We start from the raw sequence: 17,889 nt of genomic DNA, 5'->3' as shown, positions 1-17,889 counted from the left end.
GAGGGAAGACACCCGTTGTCTGCCCTGTGTTGGGAATCACCCACCAGCGATGGGCACTGGAGTGGGCACACGGGAGTCCCCACAGCCCAGCTCACCCTGCCTGTTTGCCAGGCCCTGCCCACGGGGTGGCTTTGGAGCCCTCGTGGGTTTAGGACCCCTTCCCAGGGCCATGTGCCCAGCCGGGGCTGGCCTGGTGCTCACACCAGCACACGGGGAAGGAGTTCTGTGCTTCATATTGGCAGCACCGCTGTGCTGGGAACGTGACTGCAGGGAGGTGACGGCTAATTGCTGCAGCGAGTCAAGGACTGTTTAAGCAGCTAATTAATTCCTCCTAATCAGCCCTTGATCTGTTGAAAACTGCATGGCATTATCTCCTCTGCTGCAACACCTTGATAATTCCTGTCTGAATGGCCTTCACGGAGAACATATTTAAATAAACTCAATAGAGATTTCAGACAGATAGCAACTATAATTACCAGCTTGTACAAATTAAAACTGTGGTTTGTTCTGTTCTTTTTCTCCTGCCTTCACTGCCCAGAGCTCCTGCTAATCATGTTCCCGCTGCCAGTGGCACGCAGGTCCCCGGGGCATTTTCTGCACATGCCTTTGGAAAGCCTGTGCCTGGTGCTGGGGTGGGCTGATGTGGCTGCACATGGGCACATGCCAGCCTCAGGTGGTGTCATTCCCGTGCCAGGGGCTCAATGCTGTCCTGGTGAGCTGCAGGAACAGCCACCACACATCCCTTGGGGCTACCATGCATGATCCTCCCCAGGACCAGCCCTGCAGTTTCCCCTCCTGTCTTTCCTAAGGTTTGCAGCCTCCTGGAAACACAGAATTTTTCTCACCTGGGAGGGACACACTCAGACAAAGTGATGCAGGCTTTCAGCCTGGCCACAATGTTCACCTGGTGCTGTTGGTGCTTCCCTTTGGCACTGGACTGTCTGCACTGAGTGCTGCTGGCTGCAGCAGGGCTTGAGCATTGTTAGGATGGATAAGGTCAGGCCATACTCATTTCTTCCACAGCCACTTGGGACAGCCAGAAAGACTGGCTCCTCTGGCATTTGGCAAAGGTCAGCCAGCCCCAGTGCTCGCATTTCCATTCCAGCCAGCTCTGCTTCCCTGCCTGCTCCTGGGAGTACCACAACCAAGGTCTGGGTGCTCAGGTCTATCTTCTTCCTCCCTGTCTTTAGGTAACTGTAATGGCTGTGAGCAGGGTCGTTTTCCGGCATTCAGTGACAGAGAGCAGGGAATGTCCTTATGCTTTAATGAGGGATTACAGGGAATCAGAAAGGAAAAATGGATTTTTCATAACAGGAACAGGTCGATACCTCTGGTCTCTGTGGGTGAAATAAGGGTAATATCAGGTTTCCTGCTCTTTCAGCAGGTCATGAACCAGCTGGGGCACGTCTTTCCCAGTGGGAGATGTTCACGTGGAGCCACCTAAGCCCAGAGTCAGGGATTCTCTTGCTGTAGCATCCCATGGGAGAACTTACCCCATGGCTGGCCTAGGAGAGGTCAGACTGAAGGAGAAATTTGTTCTGTTGGAAGAAACTCCTTACTATAAGGATGGTGAGGCCATGGCACAGGTTGACCAGAGAAGATGTGGCTGCCCCATCCCTGGGAGTGTCCAGGGCCAGATTGGATGGGGCTTGGAGCAACCTGGTTAAGTGGAAGATGTCTGTGCACATGGCAGGGGATGGAATGAGCCAAGTTTAAGGTCCCTTCCAACGCAAACCACTCCCTGACTCTATGAAAAGAAATTTGCTCAGTTTGGTTTTGTCTGAAGGTTTTTATTGAGTTGGGACTGGATCATCCATATATCCAGGGCTCTCCCTATGCACTTGCATCCTCTTGGGACTGGGGCTCAAATGTACCCTGGAGAGCTGATTGTTCTTCCTCTGGACTTTTCATGGAATTTCTGACTTTGGGACCCCTCAGCAGGCTTCCTAGACCCCATGGGATGGGGAAAAATTCTTCATGCTGTCAAATACTGTGAGGTGGGTATATGAAGGGAGGACATCCTGTTCTTTGTCATCTTTTCTCCAGCCCAGACTTGGACACTGAATATTTTCATGCCAACAGTTTGTCAAGGGCAAGGGCATCCCCAGAAATGTGCAGAGCATCTCCCCAGGTGGATGATGGGTCCAGGATTTTGCAGGATGTGGATCCAGCCCCTCTGCCCTGCTCCCTGGAGAGCTGGGAAACAGCCACTCACTTCAACCCTCCAGTGCCTCAGTTTCCCTTGGTTTGAGGGGAGCTGCTAATCTATCCCAGCCTTCCAGGAGTGCTACAAGACTAAATGCACCAGTTCCTGAATGTTTTTCTTTGGGTACCATGGTGATGGGGCAATGTGAGGACATAAAATTACTGATTTGCATCGAGATGCAAGGTGTCCCTTTGTCCTGAGCCTTTGGGCTATCTGGTTTCGTTGTCCATCTCTGGGGCGAGCCAGATACAGCAATGGAGTCACATGAAACAGCACAAAGACTCTAATTCAGAGCTGGGACTGAGCAATTAAAATGTAGCATGTTCAGAAGGCAGCTTCCCTGGATGGCAGACAAAAAGAATCCATTTCCTTCAAACAAATACTAAATATTAATGAAAGGCCATGGTCTGCCATGCACACAGAGCTGGAAAGAGCATTTCCCGTTGATGACTGCAGAGGCAGGTTCGTGAGATGAAATTGCTTTTTGAATGGTTATTTGTGGCCTTTCTCAAGGTGGCTCATGGTTTGCCTGCCCAAAAAAAGAAAAGGAAACTGAGAGCATTTCCATTTTCCATCAGGGCAGGCACTGGGGATGTGTGCCGGTGCTTTCATTTTTGTTTACGCAATTGCCCGGGTGGTTGAGGAAATGTCTTGGATCGGTTACGTAGAAATCAGCCCCAAATTTACGTCGAGAAGGAAGCAATTCCCTGGGAACATCAGCCAGCTGAGCCTGCCCCTGGAACGGCCTGCCAAAGGCAGAACATGGGACCCAAGAGCATCCCTGGCTTTGCAGCCACATCCGCTTGTTGATTTATTTCAATAACGAGCATTGGGAGAAACATTAAAAAAAATACTTGCAAGTAATTACCTCACCAAGTATCCTAAAGTGAAAGCAGAGTGCTGGGAGCTTTGGAAAAGGAATTTTTTCTATTGCTTTGACCCTTGGGTAAGTCAGGAAACTTTGTATTAACTCCATTTCCAAACTTGGAACTGGAAGAAAAATAAAAATGCTCCTCTTGCTCCCTTTCCAGGACACACAGCCCTGACATGAAACTTTTCTCCCTGATGCTGCCCGTGGTCAGCACACTGCCAGCCTCAGCTGGGAGGGCAAACAGTGCACCAGGAATGGGTGCAGCCTCCTGGGAAGCTGCTGGTGTCCCACACACGGCCATTGAGGATGCTGGAAGCATCTTGCATCCATCACACAGTAAACAATAACGCGTCGGCTCACGATTTTATAAAACTATTAAGGCAGCTGCTTAGCTGTGGGTCGATCGAGTGCTAATATTAGCTCAAAATGACTAAAATTAGAAAATTAGAACCAAGCCAGAACTAATTAGTTGTTCAAGGAATAGAACCAGAACCGGAACTAATTAATTGTTACTGAAATATCGCCGCGGGGCCCGGTGGGTGCCGCTGCTTCTAGCCCCGCGCCGGCTCCTGCTCCGCTTTGCTCGGAATGGCTCCTGTGTGGGCTTGAAAAGGAGCCTGGGGTCCTATCTGAAGGCTGTGACAGCTAAATAAGAGTTGGCATCTCAGTCCCAGCTGTGTGATGCAGCACGAACTGGGCTGTGCGGGAGTGATCCCATCGCAGCCGTGGCAGCTGCTGCCTGAAGGGCTCAGAAACGCAGCCCCTCATCCCGGCCTCGCTGCCCAAATGTGCCTTTCTAAAGGTGAGGGTCGTTACAGTGACTGCCTCCATGGCTCCCAGCAGCACACCAGCTCTTCCCTCTGATCCCAGTGGCTCTGCCTTCTCCTTCAGCTCTGCCGCCACTGAGATGCTCTTCAAAGCTCCCTGAGTGAGCCAGGAGCTGCCATCCATGCAAACGCTGCCAGAATAATTTCCAGGGAATTAGGAAGCTGGTACAGATAACTGGCACTTGGCTGCATTTTTCCATCTGTGACTCAGTCACCTGTATGGTCACTTCTTTTTACTTTCCAAAGGTGGTAATACACCTTATATTTCTTTTTCCACTCTCTCAGCACTCAAACAGCAGCTCCGATTTTAGCAGCAGCGTGACGCACGGTGTTTTAAATTCAATTTAGAATACAAACTATTTATACCAGCCAGAAAAAGGCAGTGAAGCAGCTCTCTCTGTCATGAGTGGATTTGTAATTTCAGAGCAATCATTGCATAACTAATTGAATCAGCTCTCAGCATGTGAAATCAGTGCCCCTGCTTATCAGAGGTTTTCATCGTTCCCCCCTCCTGAAGCCAGCAGTCCCCCTCCACCAGCAGCACTTTGTGCTCCTGCATCAGCCTGGGAAGAAAGCGAGACCTGCAAAGCTGCCTTTTTCTGCTCAAATTGAGCCAATAAATTACCAGATACATTCAGAGTAGATGAAGAGCTGAGTTGCAGGTGCCCCCAAAAGCTGCCCAGGCTCTGTGCGAGGGAGTGAAGTGCATTTGAAGCTAATCAAGTGCCAGCCATGTCTGAGAAGCAAATTGGTGCCGAGATGTTCTGCCGACTCCCACTTCCTGCTTCATTGCCCAGGTGTGCTCTCTCTCCTTGGCTGGAATTTCAGGTCTGATGTCTGATCCAAACCTCCAGCTTGGCACTTGAAAATGGAGCCTAAGAGGGGCGATAAATATAGCGACAGCTTTCCGAGGGATGCAGGAAAGGTAGAGAGTAAAGTAGCTGTAAGGATTTTTATCACCTGGGAGTGCCGGGCCTGGATTTGGTGACTGGGGTGGATCTGGTCCTGCTCTTTGGGAGCAGCTCCAACCACCTGCATGCAGCAGCCTCCCAGGGTGAGAGGGCACCTCCTCATCCATGAGGCAGTTTGGGCAGGGGCCCATCAGCATCTGCAGAACAGGGAGCTGAACATGGGAGCCAGTGAAAAGTGTGCTGTGAAGGATGCTAACGCCTCCCCAGGGATGGTGCATGTGGATGTGTGAGTCCTGGGCTGGGATGGGTGAGGAGGGCAGACTAAACCTTACTGGCTACAATTGCTGAGTGCTGATGAAGGCTAAGCTGGTTCAGCTGGTACAAGTGGAAGCACTTCTCTGGGCAAGGCTGGCAGATCTTGTCTTGGGGAAGCTTGAGGGAGGGCTTGCAAACTTTCCTGGATGTGTGCAGGGAGGGGTTGTTCCTGGCAGGTGTGATCCCTGTGATTGGATGTGGGAGATGCCACAGACCAGAAAATGAGAGTTGAGCGTCCCTGTGTTGCATCCCCTGCTCAGGGATCTGTTTTCCTTTCAGGAGAGCAATATTAGGATCCGTGGCAGGGGCCTCTTGTTTTTGGTGGCCAGGAGACAGCCTTAGCAATGCTCTCAGCCTTGTTGGACACATGCCCAAGCCTCATATTCCCCAAAACTGATGTTTTGGTGTTTTTTTTTTTTTTCATGAGCCTGTGCCTTGTTCCTGCTGGCTGTCCTTGTGTGCAAGGGCGTATGCAATACAAGCAGGGTCTGGCATGGATGGGAGAAGGAGCTTCCATCCCCAGGCTTGGTTCAGCCATGTTTCATCAGTGGCCTCCGCTTGTTTCTTGCACAAAGCCACACAGACAAAGTGTCCTGAACATGTGAGGCCAAGGCTGTGGGATTTGTGCTCCTAGGGCAGCCTGTTCCAAGCACCCGAACCACCCACTTTGTTTTCCCTTGTCTCTCCAGGTAGCCAGATGGGAGCACAAAACACGAGCGCTCAGCCAAGTCTTCGGCTCTCCACATGCTGCCTGTTACTGCCTGGGTGCTGTGATCCTGGTGCTGAACTGTGTGCGGAGCCACTGGTAAGGAGCTCATCCTGCTGCTATATATCCATGGAAAGAAATGCCCCTGTAGAGTGGGGGGAAAGAGGGACATTTGCTCAGCAGTGTTAAATCCAGCCCCAGCGTATTGCTTTTCCATGGCTGGATAACTTCAGCCAGCAGCAGATTTATTCCAAGGTTTGTAATAAAGATGAGGGATGCAGCATCATGGCCAAACCCATCAGTTTGACCAGTTGTTAAGTGTCACAGGTTACCTTGCTCTGCTCCCTGGGGATGTTTCCCCTCTCCTATGAGCAGCTCAGGTGGCAGGAGGGCTGTTTACCCAGGATGGATCATATGTAACAGCAGAATTTTTAAATTTTCTTGTAAAAATCATAAACAAAATTAAAGCTGCTTTTAAGAAGCCGCAGTTTCCTGTGCAGAAGAGCAGGATTACCTGTGCACTTCACAAACAGTCTCTTGAAATTCTTATCTGCTATCTCTAAACACTACCTGTGCTAGCTAATAGTATTGCATGACTGATAAACCAAACTCCATGGGAATATGTCCTTTAACATTCCCAGTGCAGCAGAGAGGTTTTACTGCAGAAGATTTCCTCAATGCCAGCAATTTATCTGCGATCTGGTAGGCTTTATCTCCACTGCAGTTAGGAGAGACAGACTCACTAAATTCCCAGATTCAATTATACCAGGGTCAGAGCTAATGGGTTGTTTAGTACTCTGGGTAATTTCCCAGGCGAAGAGTTCTCAGGTCGGAATTTGCACATGTATTTAAGAGCTCTGCTTTCCTGGAAATGACACCAGGACCTGCCCTTGCCCCTCTGTGTTTGTCCCAGCTACTGCTGATGGCAAAAACAGAAAGAAAGCTTGCAGTGAACAAGGCTATAATCAAATGCAGAGGGCATGTGTGTGTGCTGCTGATGTCTTAGTGACACAGCGGGCTTGGATTTTGCTGGGGAATGTCTCGACAGTCTCTTGCACAAATTACACAGTTACTTGTTGTCTGGGAAGCAATGCAAAGCCTTGTCCTTGCCTTTAATTAAAAACATGGCTGGTGGAGGGACAATCTCCATTCCCAGTGGTCCTGCTGGCTCCTGGGTCAGCGAGGCTCGCGGGTCACAGCGAGGTGCTGAGGGGGAACTGCTGGGAGAGCCAAAGTGGCCTCGTGTGTCCTGGCACTGCTTCACGCTTTGCCCCCGCAGAGCCCTCAGAACCCTACCAGGGCTGGCTCTGCTCTGTGTCATGAGGGCTGTGGGACTCACTGAGTTTGGCTGTGCCTGTGCAGCCCAGCAGTCAGGCCCTGAAGGAAACAGCAAGGTCGATCCAGGGGGCTGGAAAAGCCCCATCAGGACCTTGGGTTTGGAGGAGAGGCTCTAGAAGACGGGGCAGCTCAGCCCCACCAGAACACAGACGAGATGCCAGCCCGTCCCGATGGGCCAAAGCCTTCAAATTACTGCAATGGGAAGTTTATTTTGCCCAGATGTTTCCAGGTGTTTGGTTTATTCCCTCCCCTTTCCTTGGTGCTGAAGTTGGCCTGAGTGATGGCTAGCAGGCTTTGGAGGCTCTTCAGGCAAGGCAAGCCTTTAACTGTGGGAGGGATGGGATGGCTCCAGGGTGATCATCAGAGCAGCAACTGCTGGAGTTATCCCAAAACACACCTGGGAGACTCACTGCCTCCATTCCCAGCTCAGTGAGCCCTCCAGGGCTGCCCAAGGCTTATTGCTCCAGCCTGGAGAGCTTTTGCTGCTTGGGAAGGATTCATCCTGCCCCTTACCCCTTGCATGATGATACCAGCCAGGTCCAGCCTGAGGTTCTACTGACCAGAGGGGCTTCATATGACACAGTCCCTGTCATCTCAGTGGCCAGTGATGCTGGGAGAGACACTTCTCACCTGCTCTTGCTATTTTGCTTTTTCCTTTATTTTATTCTCTGAGTCACTTGTACTGGAGCAGGTTTTCTGCTCCTCAGCCCCACAGAGACAGTCGCTTGGCGCGGGCTGTGCCTGACACAGTGGCCAGGGTTGCTTGTGCAGAGCGTGAGAGCTGCTGATAGTGAGCAAAAAGGCAGCCTCAGGGGTCCCTCCACCCCCAGTGCTGTAATCCAGCCTTTAAACTCCTCTCTTCCTGCTCTGGGGACTTGTTATGTGGGTGGGGGCTGCCAGGGAGCGATGAGGAGCCATGGGGATGTTTCTTTGGGTTTTAAAAGCCTGCTTCCTTTTTCCAGCTGAATTTTTGAAAGGCTCTGAGCTGGGGGCGGAGGAGGGGAGGGCAGAGCAGACAGAACTTTGGGAGTGGGTTGGCATTTTGGCTGACAGCAGCTGGGAGCCAGGATGTGTGGCTGCTTCACCACGCAGGGTCTGTGCTGTGGTCCTTCCTCAGCCCAGCACCCTGATGCTATCGTGCCAGTTTGGCTCCAAAAGGATACCTTGCGTGTAAGAAGAGGGATGTCTTTGTGCTCAATTAAGCAATTAGATGCTTCCCAGCTCTCAGCTTCATTATCAGCCTTGGCTCGCAATCCAGACTGACCTGTGACCAGGGGGGACCTGCTTAGTCAAGTGCACAAGACAAGCATCCTTAATTGCTTTGGTGCAATAATTATTTTCGTTACAGCAGTTTCTTTCTGAGAGAAACAAGAAGGAAGGAACTTCCATCACCGAGGCTCCTATCTGTGAAAACAATTCCTGAACTTTTGAACTATCTGCACTGTGTGCAGTTTGTGACTGTTATCTGTGTGACAGGGGACGTGACAACCTTCACTGTCCTCCAGACTCACATCCGGTGTCGCTCTCTCCTCCCTCACCATGTTGTTGGCATCTTTCCCCACATGAGTTTATTCACAATTAGCCACTAGCACTGCCTCCAAACCCTCCTGCACTGCCTTTGGCACACCCTGGCACACTCCCCACCCCTGAGCAGGTACACAGGGAGCTTCTGAGCCTCCTACCTGACAGGTCTCAGGATGTTTGACTCAGCTTAAACACAACACCCACGTGCACACCTTGACTGGGGGCACTGCAGGTCATCCACTGGGGTACCCGTGTTGTCTCCGTGTGAGTGAGTCCTGCAGAGGCTGTGCCAGGCAGTGCCATTGGCAATGGCTCAGTGGCATCGTGCTGCAGGCTGGCATCAAGTCCTGCATTGATGCCACACTCTGGGTATTGCCTCCAGTGTGGATTTCTCACTTGGAGCTGATTTATTTTCCAGGAAAATAAATCTGTCCTGGGACAGGATTTTGCACGGAAAAGGGGTTGTTTGTCATTGCCAGGTAGTGCCTCTCACCTTATGCTCAGTCCTGTTTAATTTTGTGAGCTGGCACCCTAAATGAGTGTGCTGTAAATGGCATCGATCCCAGAACCACATGGCCCTGTGTGCAGAAGTGACCGAGTTTGATGATGGGAATCGAGTGTGGCCTGATGGAGCTGATGCCCCCTCTGAGCCACAGTGCCAGAAATATCTGATGGCTGTTCAGGAAAAGCCCCAGGGAGCCAACAGCACCTCCTGCCCACGGCATCCAGATGAGGAAACCTCACAGCACAGATGTGGGGCAGGGGGAGAAGCTGCCACAGCCCCCAGCTGACCTAAATAACACACACACCCCAGTGCTGTCTGAAAAGCAGAGTCATTATTGGCAAAAGAAGCTGTGAGGATGATGACAGGACTGACAATTGCCAGTGGTATCGGCAGGATGATTTCAGTGTCGTTGAGGTTGCTGTTTTCAAATTAACAAGATCTTTTGTTGCATCGTGTGCTGCTGGGCACCACCGGATGGTTTTTATCCCCATGGCTTCCTTTAGCCAAAAGGAACAAAACCTCAGGCATAGGGCACGGACCGACATCCCACACAGTGACTGTGGCACCTTGCAGTGGTGGCTGTTGTCACCAAAACCCTGGTTGCCTGTACCACTGCTGCTTCCTTGCTGCCTGCTGGCCCCTGTCCCAATTCTGCTCCAATTGTGCTTATCAGCCCCAGTTTCCAGGCTGGTTTTTGGGATCATTCAAAGGGAGCACTGCTGGGCTGCTCCCTGCAGCGACCCAGTTTGCTGGACGAGGTCTTTGTCCTCCTCTGGAGGAGAGGGATGACAAAATACACTTGGTGGGGGCTACTGAGAGATGCCCCCAGCAAGACCTAGAAAGCTCAACTTTTCTTTTAGTACAATATTTCCAGGTTTTCTTCCTGCTCCATGTGGCCTTTGGGGATGCATTTCGGGCTGTGACTTGTTAAGTTTTCTGGTTGAATAAATCAGCACCTGATGTGTAAACCTGGCTGCATGTCCTGTCCATGTCCCAACCAGAGGATCTGCTGCCGATTTCCCTTACTCCCACTTTTTTCCTGTGAACCCACTGGTGTGACATGTCCATCCCCATAGTGCAGAACCACTTTGAGTGGTTTTCCAGTTCGTGTGGTTTATTATGTGGTAGATGGAAAGAGGAGAGATTCAGACTAGATAGAAGGAAGACATTTTTTATGAGAAAATTTTTTATGTGGAAACACAGGTTGCCCAGAGAAGCTGTGGCTGCCCCATCCCTGGAAGTGTCCAAGGCCAGGTTGGATGGGACTTGGAGCAACCTGGGATAGTGGAAGGTGTCCCTGCCCACGGCAGGGGCTGGAACTTGATGAGCTTTAAGGTCCCTTCCAACCCAAGCCATTCTGGGATTTCCATGGAGCACTGATAAGACTTCTGAGTGTCTGAGCAAGTGCCTCTCTGTTTTTGGGAAGGGTGGGCAGAACAGTGCCTGCTGCCTTGGCTGCTCCATCCTGACAGGAATTAGCCAAATCTGCCAGTTTGGCCAGAGCAGAGTTGAAGGATTTGGGCTTTTCCCAGCTGATGGAGAATGTGTGCCTCTGGCATCATGCTTCAAACTGGCAAATATGGGGAGATTTCAGGGGAAGCCCCATTTTCCCTTTGCCAAAGCTGGGGGCACCTTCCAAGCCCCGCTATGGGGACAGCCCTCCTCATGACAGCAGCCAGGGATGTGATCAAAGTAGGTCGCAGCCTCCCCACCCTCCCCTGTGCTGGAAAAGGGATGGATGCTGCTCACCATGGCAATCGCTCCGCTCAGCACAGAAGGCAATTCCAGGTACTGGGACAAAGCCTGGCTCTAACTGATGTCCTCTTGGGTGCTGAGCTGCGCCACTGCCTTGTCACGAGCCTGAAATAAACGCTGTCACCAACGTGACTCAGAGGCGCATGAAGGAAGGGACTGGTTTCATGACAGACTGAAATATGTGGTATTTCGGGAGACTGGCTCACTAGCAAGGGAAATGCCCAAAACCTTGTCCTTCCCTGCCAGGGAGGGCAAAACACGGCCAGGGAGGCTCCCTCACCATCGTGGATGCTGAAATAATTGATGGCTCCATGCTGCTTGTCATGGCCCAGTGTCATAAATGCTTAAAAGGTTTATTTACCAATTCTGAAAACTCCTGAGCGCATCATGTTTAATGCAAATAGAGAGTGTGTTTAGGAAGATATAAACCATTCCTAGAGGGAAAGGCAGTCCATTATCTCTGTGCAAACACCTCCCTCTCTAGCTGTAAGCCAAACAGCAGGGAACTGAGCAAGACATGCTGATGAGAATAACTAATGCAGGCCTATCCGACCATGGAAAGGAGGGATGGGATCATCTGGAGCAGGACAGACAGCTTTGCCAAAACAAACCATACCATGTGCTGGTAGCAAAACTTGCTGTGCTGATTCCCAGCCAGCCAGTTCGTGCACCTTTGTTCCATGTTCCAAGACCAGGTCGGATCACCAGCATCGGATAGAGGAGCCCCAAGGATGTGGGAGAGTGTGGATCCAGCTTATCCAGAGCAAGAAGCAGGCTCTGAGGGCTTTGGTCTTGCTGTGCCTCTTTCTGCTTTGCCATCTCTTTGCCAAGGCCTGAGATCCAAGTGGGTTCCAGCTCAGTGCTGCTGTCCCAGATTTGCCTCCCTGGGGATCAGCAAATTCCTGTAAAATCCTTCCTGGTGCTGGTGCCCTCTGGATAGATCCTGGCCAGATGTGGAGCCAAACCCTAATGCTGTGAAAGGCACATCCTGCTCTGTGTGAGTAAAGAGCTCCAGAGCATCCCCAGGGATGTCAGGGTGTGTTCTGAGTGCACAGCCAGGCCAGAATTCCTCAGACAGAAAGGCACATCCCTGCAGGGAGATTGCTTTCCTCCCAAACCCAGGTAGTGCTGGTAGCAGGAACGTGGATTTTTTGGCTTCCTCGTAGAGGAGACTTGTGTCATTTAAAAATAAACGCCACGGAGATGATGCAAAGGGTTGTGCAGCTGCTGCTGCTTCACAGTGCAGCCAGATTTGCGTCTTCCCATCGGAAATGACTTTAAGCTAAGCCAGTGTGTGCCTGGTGAGCACAGGGAGCTGTGCTGGGCACTGGAGGAGGGCCAGCCCTGGGGACTGTGCTTACATCGCCTGGGGCCACGCCGTTGTTCCTCTGTCTGTGCTTGGCTCCCAGGAAAAGGAATTTCCCTGTAATTTCCAGAGTGTAAATCACCCAGATGCTGTGTTTCTGCTCACTTCTGAGCGTGTTACATTTATTCCGTGTTTTATTTCCTTGCTCCAGTCCAAACTAATGGTTAAATGTCTTGCTCTGAGGTCCTAAAAACTCCTCAACAATAGAAAACCTAGTGGGAGCAAGCTCCAAAGTGAACAAAAGATATCAGCCAGATTCCTAAACCATGGAGTTCAAGTATTATCCTGGACTTGCTTGATGCATGAACTTGCCATCAAGCCTTTGAAAGGTGTGTTTCCAGCTTCCTGGCCTTCAGCCATGCAGGCAGGACTTTCTGTCTCAGCCTTTATTTGGGCAACAGAGAAAATCCAGGGGTTTGCAGGGCTTAGGGAAGATGGACACCAGGGGAAGAAACTATCCCAAGCCCTGCACTAAGGAAGGACTTTCCAGCTGAGGAGCCCAGGACTGTGGGCAGGAATAACTCTCCTGGCCCTGACAGACAGTGGTGGCTGGAGGTGCAGGAGAGCTGTTATTCTACTTGAATTTTAGCCTCCAGGGTGCTCATTAAAAAAAGGCTCAAAGTTTCTTACCTCATGTGTCAACATGTGGGGAAACACTGTGTAGAGCTCTGTAGGTCTATTATCTCCTCTTGTGTTATTAATGGTGTTTTTTTAATCACAGCGTTGTCTCTTTTGTCACCATGCGTTTGTGTCGGAGCCGTGTGCGATGCTGAGCCTGCCAAGCCCTGGCTCTGGGCAGAGTTCAGGGGGCTGAAGGGAGTGGTCAGCATTATTCCGATCACAAACGAGTATTTGGAAGGTCAGACCCGAAATGCCTGACCCAGCCTGGAATGGAGGAGCTGTGTTCACACTCCCTCTTCTCTCGTATTTTCCTTTTGCCGTTCCAATCCTCCCCCTGACTGTCAGGCTCCAGCCGTGAATCACTCCTGGGCACGTGGCTAACGCATGAATGCTGCAAAATATTTTGATGGAGGGAAACGGGGGTGGGAGCACGAGATAATCCAGCCAGTTGTTCCCAACTCTTCGAGTCCTGTGCCGAGGCATTGCAGCCTCCAGCATTTGCAAGGGTGTGTGTCCCAGAGCTCTCAGTAATGCTGAAAACTGGGATTTGGTCAATAAGGCAAAGCTTTTGATATCACAGGTCAGTGGGGCTGGTATTTCCAGGAGCTAGCAAGGGTTGTGGGTAGAAATACCAGCCCCCAGTCAAGCCCTGGCTGCTCACAGCCTTCAGCTGATTGCTTTTTCCATTGGGTGGTTGAGTAGGCCTGGGTGGAAAAGGGATCTGGAGAAGGGACTTCCTCAGCAGCTTCCACTCCCAAAGCTCCACATCTCCCAGGGAGACGTGGGTGATGTTAATAATGAGTTGCTGTTTTTAACAGCCCTTGTTGTCTCCTTGACAGCTTCACAGAAGCCATGAAGAGCCAGCCGAAGCTGGAGGGCTGGGACTTACACTGGACCTACTACTCAGGCTTGGCCATCTCGGCTGTAGGGACCTTGTTTGTCATCTCCAGCTTCTTAGCACTGGGTTTCACTGGGACGTTCCTAGGTAAGCACTGAAAATCCAACAGCTTTACCAGAAAGTGCATTTAATCCTTGCAGGGATCTCTTGCTGGGGCAGAGTCCTGTGGGAATTTCCTCGTCCTTGCCTTCAGGGCTGTTAGCTTTGTCATTATGATACCAAAGCATGGTCCAACCCTGCTGTTACCTCAGTTACCTCGCGCTGAGAGGACAGCACAGTGGTTTTATACAGCAAATCCCATCACCTCCAGCATCAAGCCTGGAGGTTTGGAGCACAGCTGCTCATCTGCCAGCCCAAACACCCTTCAGAAAAGGGACTCCAAGTTCAAGACCCCACAAGTGGCACCGGCGCAGCGGTTGTGAGCTGTCCAGCAGCCCTGCTCCGAGCACCCACCTGCTCGTCACACGTGCTGAGGCAGGATGTTGTTTGCTCTCCCCTCTGCAATAAACCTGATGTTCGTTGACAGATCCTTTTATCTGCCGCTTTATGGCAGAAGGCATTTTCCACTGCGCCTGCTTTAACATTTAGAGCGTAATTCTGTTGGCATTGTTGACTTTAAAAACATGCCAGTATGTGTGGAATTCACAAAAATAAAGTAGAGACAGGAACAATAAATATCCAAGGAAAGGGGCAGCTCCTACTGGCTGAAATAATCACAGCCCCAGCTTTGACACCTCATTTAGGCTGTGCTTTTGCAAGTGCTTTACAAACCAAATTCAATTAGATCCTGTGGCGTCGCTAGGAAGAAGAGAGGGACGTAATAAGCTTTCCTGGTTTCAAGTGGAGTTGCAAAGAAATGTGTTGAGTTGGCCAAAATCCTGCTGCCAGAAATAGAGCTCAGCACTCCTGAACATGTGCCTGCACCCTCCATGTGCAGCCTCACTCCTGGCCCCCTGTCACACCCCTGTTCCTCAGCTACCGGGCACCAGCATCCTCCAAAATCACCAGTAGCCCCCTGGAGTGATGCTGTGCCTGTGGAGACATGTCCAGAAAGGCCAGGCACAGGAGTACCCGTCACCAAGAACTGCTTGAACGCTCCTGAAGTTCAGCCAGATCTGGAGTTGTTTACGTAAAGCCTGATTCATCCGACCAGGAGGATCCACTGGACTTGAACCGCTGGGAAAAAGCAAACAAGTGAGTCAGGCTCAGCATAAGGGGTGAGGGGGCCCTGTCCCTCGGATCTGTATCCCCCGAGGCAGGGAAGAGGTGGGTGTCAGTGGTCCATATAAGGCATTTCTGCGCCATCCTCTCTGCTGGGGAGGCTCTCCCTGCCACCACTGCCCTGGACTGACACAGCAGGACCAGCTCTCTCTGCTAGCGGGGCATGAGGGGCACCAGGGCGGAGCTGAGTCAGGCCAGGGACATGCCAGGAGCACGTGCTAATGCAGCCAGGCTGGCTCAGGACCTCTGCAGCACTGAGGCATGGCCCAGCTGGAGCCCCACGGAGGATCCATCCTTGGACTGGTAAGAGCTTTTCCGCTTCACATAAGCCCCGTGAGTCCAAGTCAGCAAACTCTTAATGGAGAATGCCCCTCAGTGTGGTTTGTTACCCAGCCATGGAAAAGACACTGAGTCTGCAGGTCTCTGAGGATCTCTTGCTCAAGACTCTCTCAGGATGGGTACTTCCAACATCCGTGCAGGATTTTCATGCTGCACTGGCACTGCTGGAGGAGCAAGGACTTCAGGTAGCAAAGGGTGCACTGCTTGGGCGTCCAGCTTCTTCTCACTGTTGGCATCTGAGCTCAAGAGAAGTTTTGAGAGAGCCTCTGACACACAGGCGCTTCAAAAATTACTGGAGCTGGATGTGACCCTTCCTTTGTGGGTTTTCCTACAGCAGTGAGGGCTGAACTAGGCAGGGCACAGGGCTGCCTGTTGAATTCCTTCCTTACAGCACATTTAGGCTCTGGAGCAGGTGCAGAACACTTTGTGTCTCTAGTGTGGGCTAAACAGTGCAGTGGGAGCCGTGTGAGTCACCCTTCTCCAGCAAGCCTGGCTGTGCCACCCCATCTCCAGCACGGCAGCACCAGCTCCAGATGCTGTTTGCAGCAGCTGGATGTGGCCCCTCTCCCTGGCAGAGCCATCCCTAGTGCCCTGTCTCCATGCTGTGCCCTCACTGGGATTCAGGCATCACTTCAGCACCCTCACTGTTTCCCCTGCTTCCCAAAAAACACAGTGATGAGGGCTTGGCTTCCCGAGGCTGAGGACATGGAGAGGCTGCTTTGCCTGTCTGAGCCCATCTGCCTCATACCCCAGTGACATTTCTTCCAGCACTGACCAAGATTTCAAGTCAATCTGACTTGACCGAAGTCTGTTGCTGGGCCTGGAGAAGGCAGCAACTCTCCAGGGTGAAGCAGAGGTGGTGCTTCAGCCCAGGTCAGGCTCCAGGGATTCTGGGGAGCCTTGCAGAGTGCACTGAATGGCTTTTTGATGCTGTGATCCCACTGTGTGCAGTGAGATGGCTGCACAGACCTCCAGCAAAAACCAGCTCAAATTAGATGCCAAAGCCCCTCAGCTTGGCAAGGAGCTGATTCCTGATTTGAGGGCTCAGTGAAGGCACAGGAGATGCCCAGGGTGATGCTGTGCAACACAACACACAGTCCTTTCCCTAAGCACCTCTCTGAACATAAAACACATATAAACCACCTCTCTGGTGCTCATGTTCATTGACCTGTGCAGGTTTAGAGGCAGAGATTACGTTGGAAAAGCTCCTGGGGAGCTGCCTGTGTGCTCCTGCTCGTGGGGAGCCTGCCTGGAGGGTTCCACAGCCCCACCAGTGCTGGGTACAGATAAGCCCCTGCCAGCCCCACAAACCCAGGGCTTTGTGTCAACCTCCTCAGTGCCAGTGCCATTTGGGGAGTGAGGCGTTCAGCTCAAAGGCGAGGGCGGGCAGGGGATAATGAAGCATTTTGACACATAAGAAAGCACAGAAACGGGCTGTGGCAGGGGGTGATGTGTTCTTTCTACCAGAACAATCTCAGAGATGTATTGCCAAGTAACTGTGAGAACATATAGTATGAATACGAGGCAATTATCTCACTTAGTGGCCTGTAGTTAAAGCCCAAAAGCATTGTGTAATTGGGCAGGGGCTGTTTATCCTTAGAAAGAAATGTTTTAGCACCATGTGAGGTCAAAGAAATTACGCTACGATCCAGGTAATAATAATAACCTTGAATAGTTTGCACTCCTGTAATGCCTTTCATCTGGATTTGTGAGCACTTTCTCACCATACATTAATCCTCACCACCCGCTGTGCTCTAAGAAAGACTGATGTTATGATCGGTGCACAATAGCACCGGGAGGGACGGAGGAGACTTGCCCAAGGTCAGGGAAGGGGCTGGCAGCAAAGCTGGGGACACAACCTGAGGTGGTGGCAGTGCTCTGGGCTGAGGGACCGGCTGCTCCTCACGGATCCATGCTTGTCTTGTGCAGTGGACATGGAGCATGGATGGTACAGTGGACAGAAGGGAACAGAGCTGGGGAAGGGTCTGGAGCACCTGGAGAAGCTGAAGGAGCTGTGGGGGGCTCAGCCTGGAGAAAAGGAGGCTCAGGGGGAACCTTTTGGGTCTCCACAACTCCCTGACAGGAGGGGGCAGCCGGGGTGGGGGGTCAGGCTCTGCTCCCAGGGAACAAGGGGCAGGACAAGAGGAGATGACCTCAAGTTGCACCATGGGAGGTTTAGTTTGGATATTGGGAAAATTTCTTCCCCAGAAGGGTTGTCAAGCCCTGGCATAGGCTGCCCAGGGCAGTGGTGGAGTCACCATCCCAGGAGGGATTTAAAAGCCGTGTAGATGTGGCCCTTTTTGGTCTCACTTGTAAGACCAGCAGAATCAGAGATCTGCATCCTGGCCCTTTACCCCCCCCGAAATGTTGCTCACGAGCTGCACACCTCCTTGTCATTTCTTTTCCAAGCTCCTTTCAAGAGGGTGGAAGGATTACTCCGAGGTAGATGGGAAGCTGGTTGGATACTGACAGTTCTGAAAGCTTTC

General features: G+C 51.6%; 1 protein-coding gene across 3 annotated transcripts in view; it reads left to right on the top strand.

Annotated features, from left to right (window-relative positions):
* PEMT (phosphatidylethanolamine N-methyltransferase) overlaps positions 1-17,889 on the top strand; it is a 42,602-nt gene that overhangs the window by 17,001 nt on the left and 7,712 nt on the right. For all 3 annotated transcript variants that reach the window (XM_048320805.1, XM_048320803.1, XM_048320804.1), the window contains exons 3-4: positions 5,820-5,935; positions 13,785-13,930. In XM_048320805.1, coding sequence (XP_048176762.1) covers positions 5,820-5,935; positions 13,785-13,930 — 262 coding nt within the window. The remainder of the gene's footprint in view (positions 1-5,819; positions 5,936-13,784; positions 13,931-17,889) is intronic.

The sequence above is a fragment of the Corvus hawaiiensis genome, chromosome 16 (assembly GCF_020740725.1).
Source record: "Corvus hawaiiensis isolate bCorHaw1 chromosome 16, bCorHaw1.pri.cur, whole genome shotgun sequence".
Lineage (NCBI taxonomy): Eukaryota > Metazoa > Chordata > Aves > Passeriformes > Corvidae > Corvus > Corvus hawaiiensis.
This window is presented reverse-complemented; position numbering and strand designations above follow the sequence as displayed.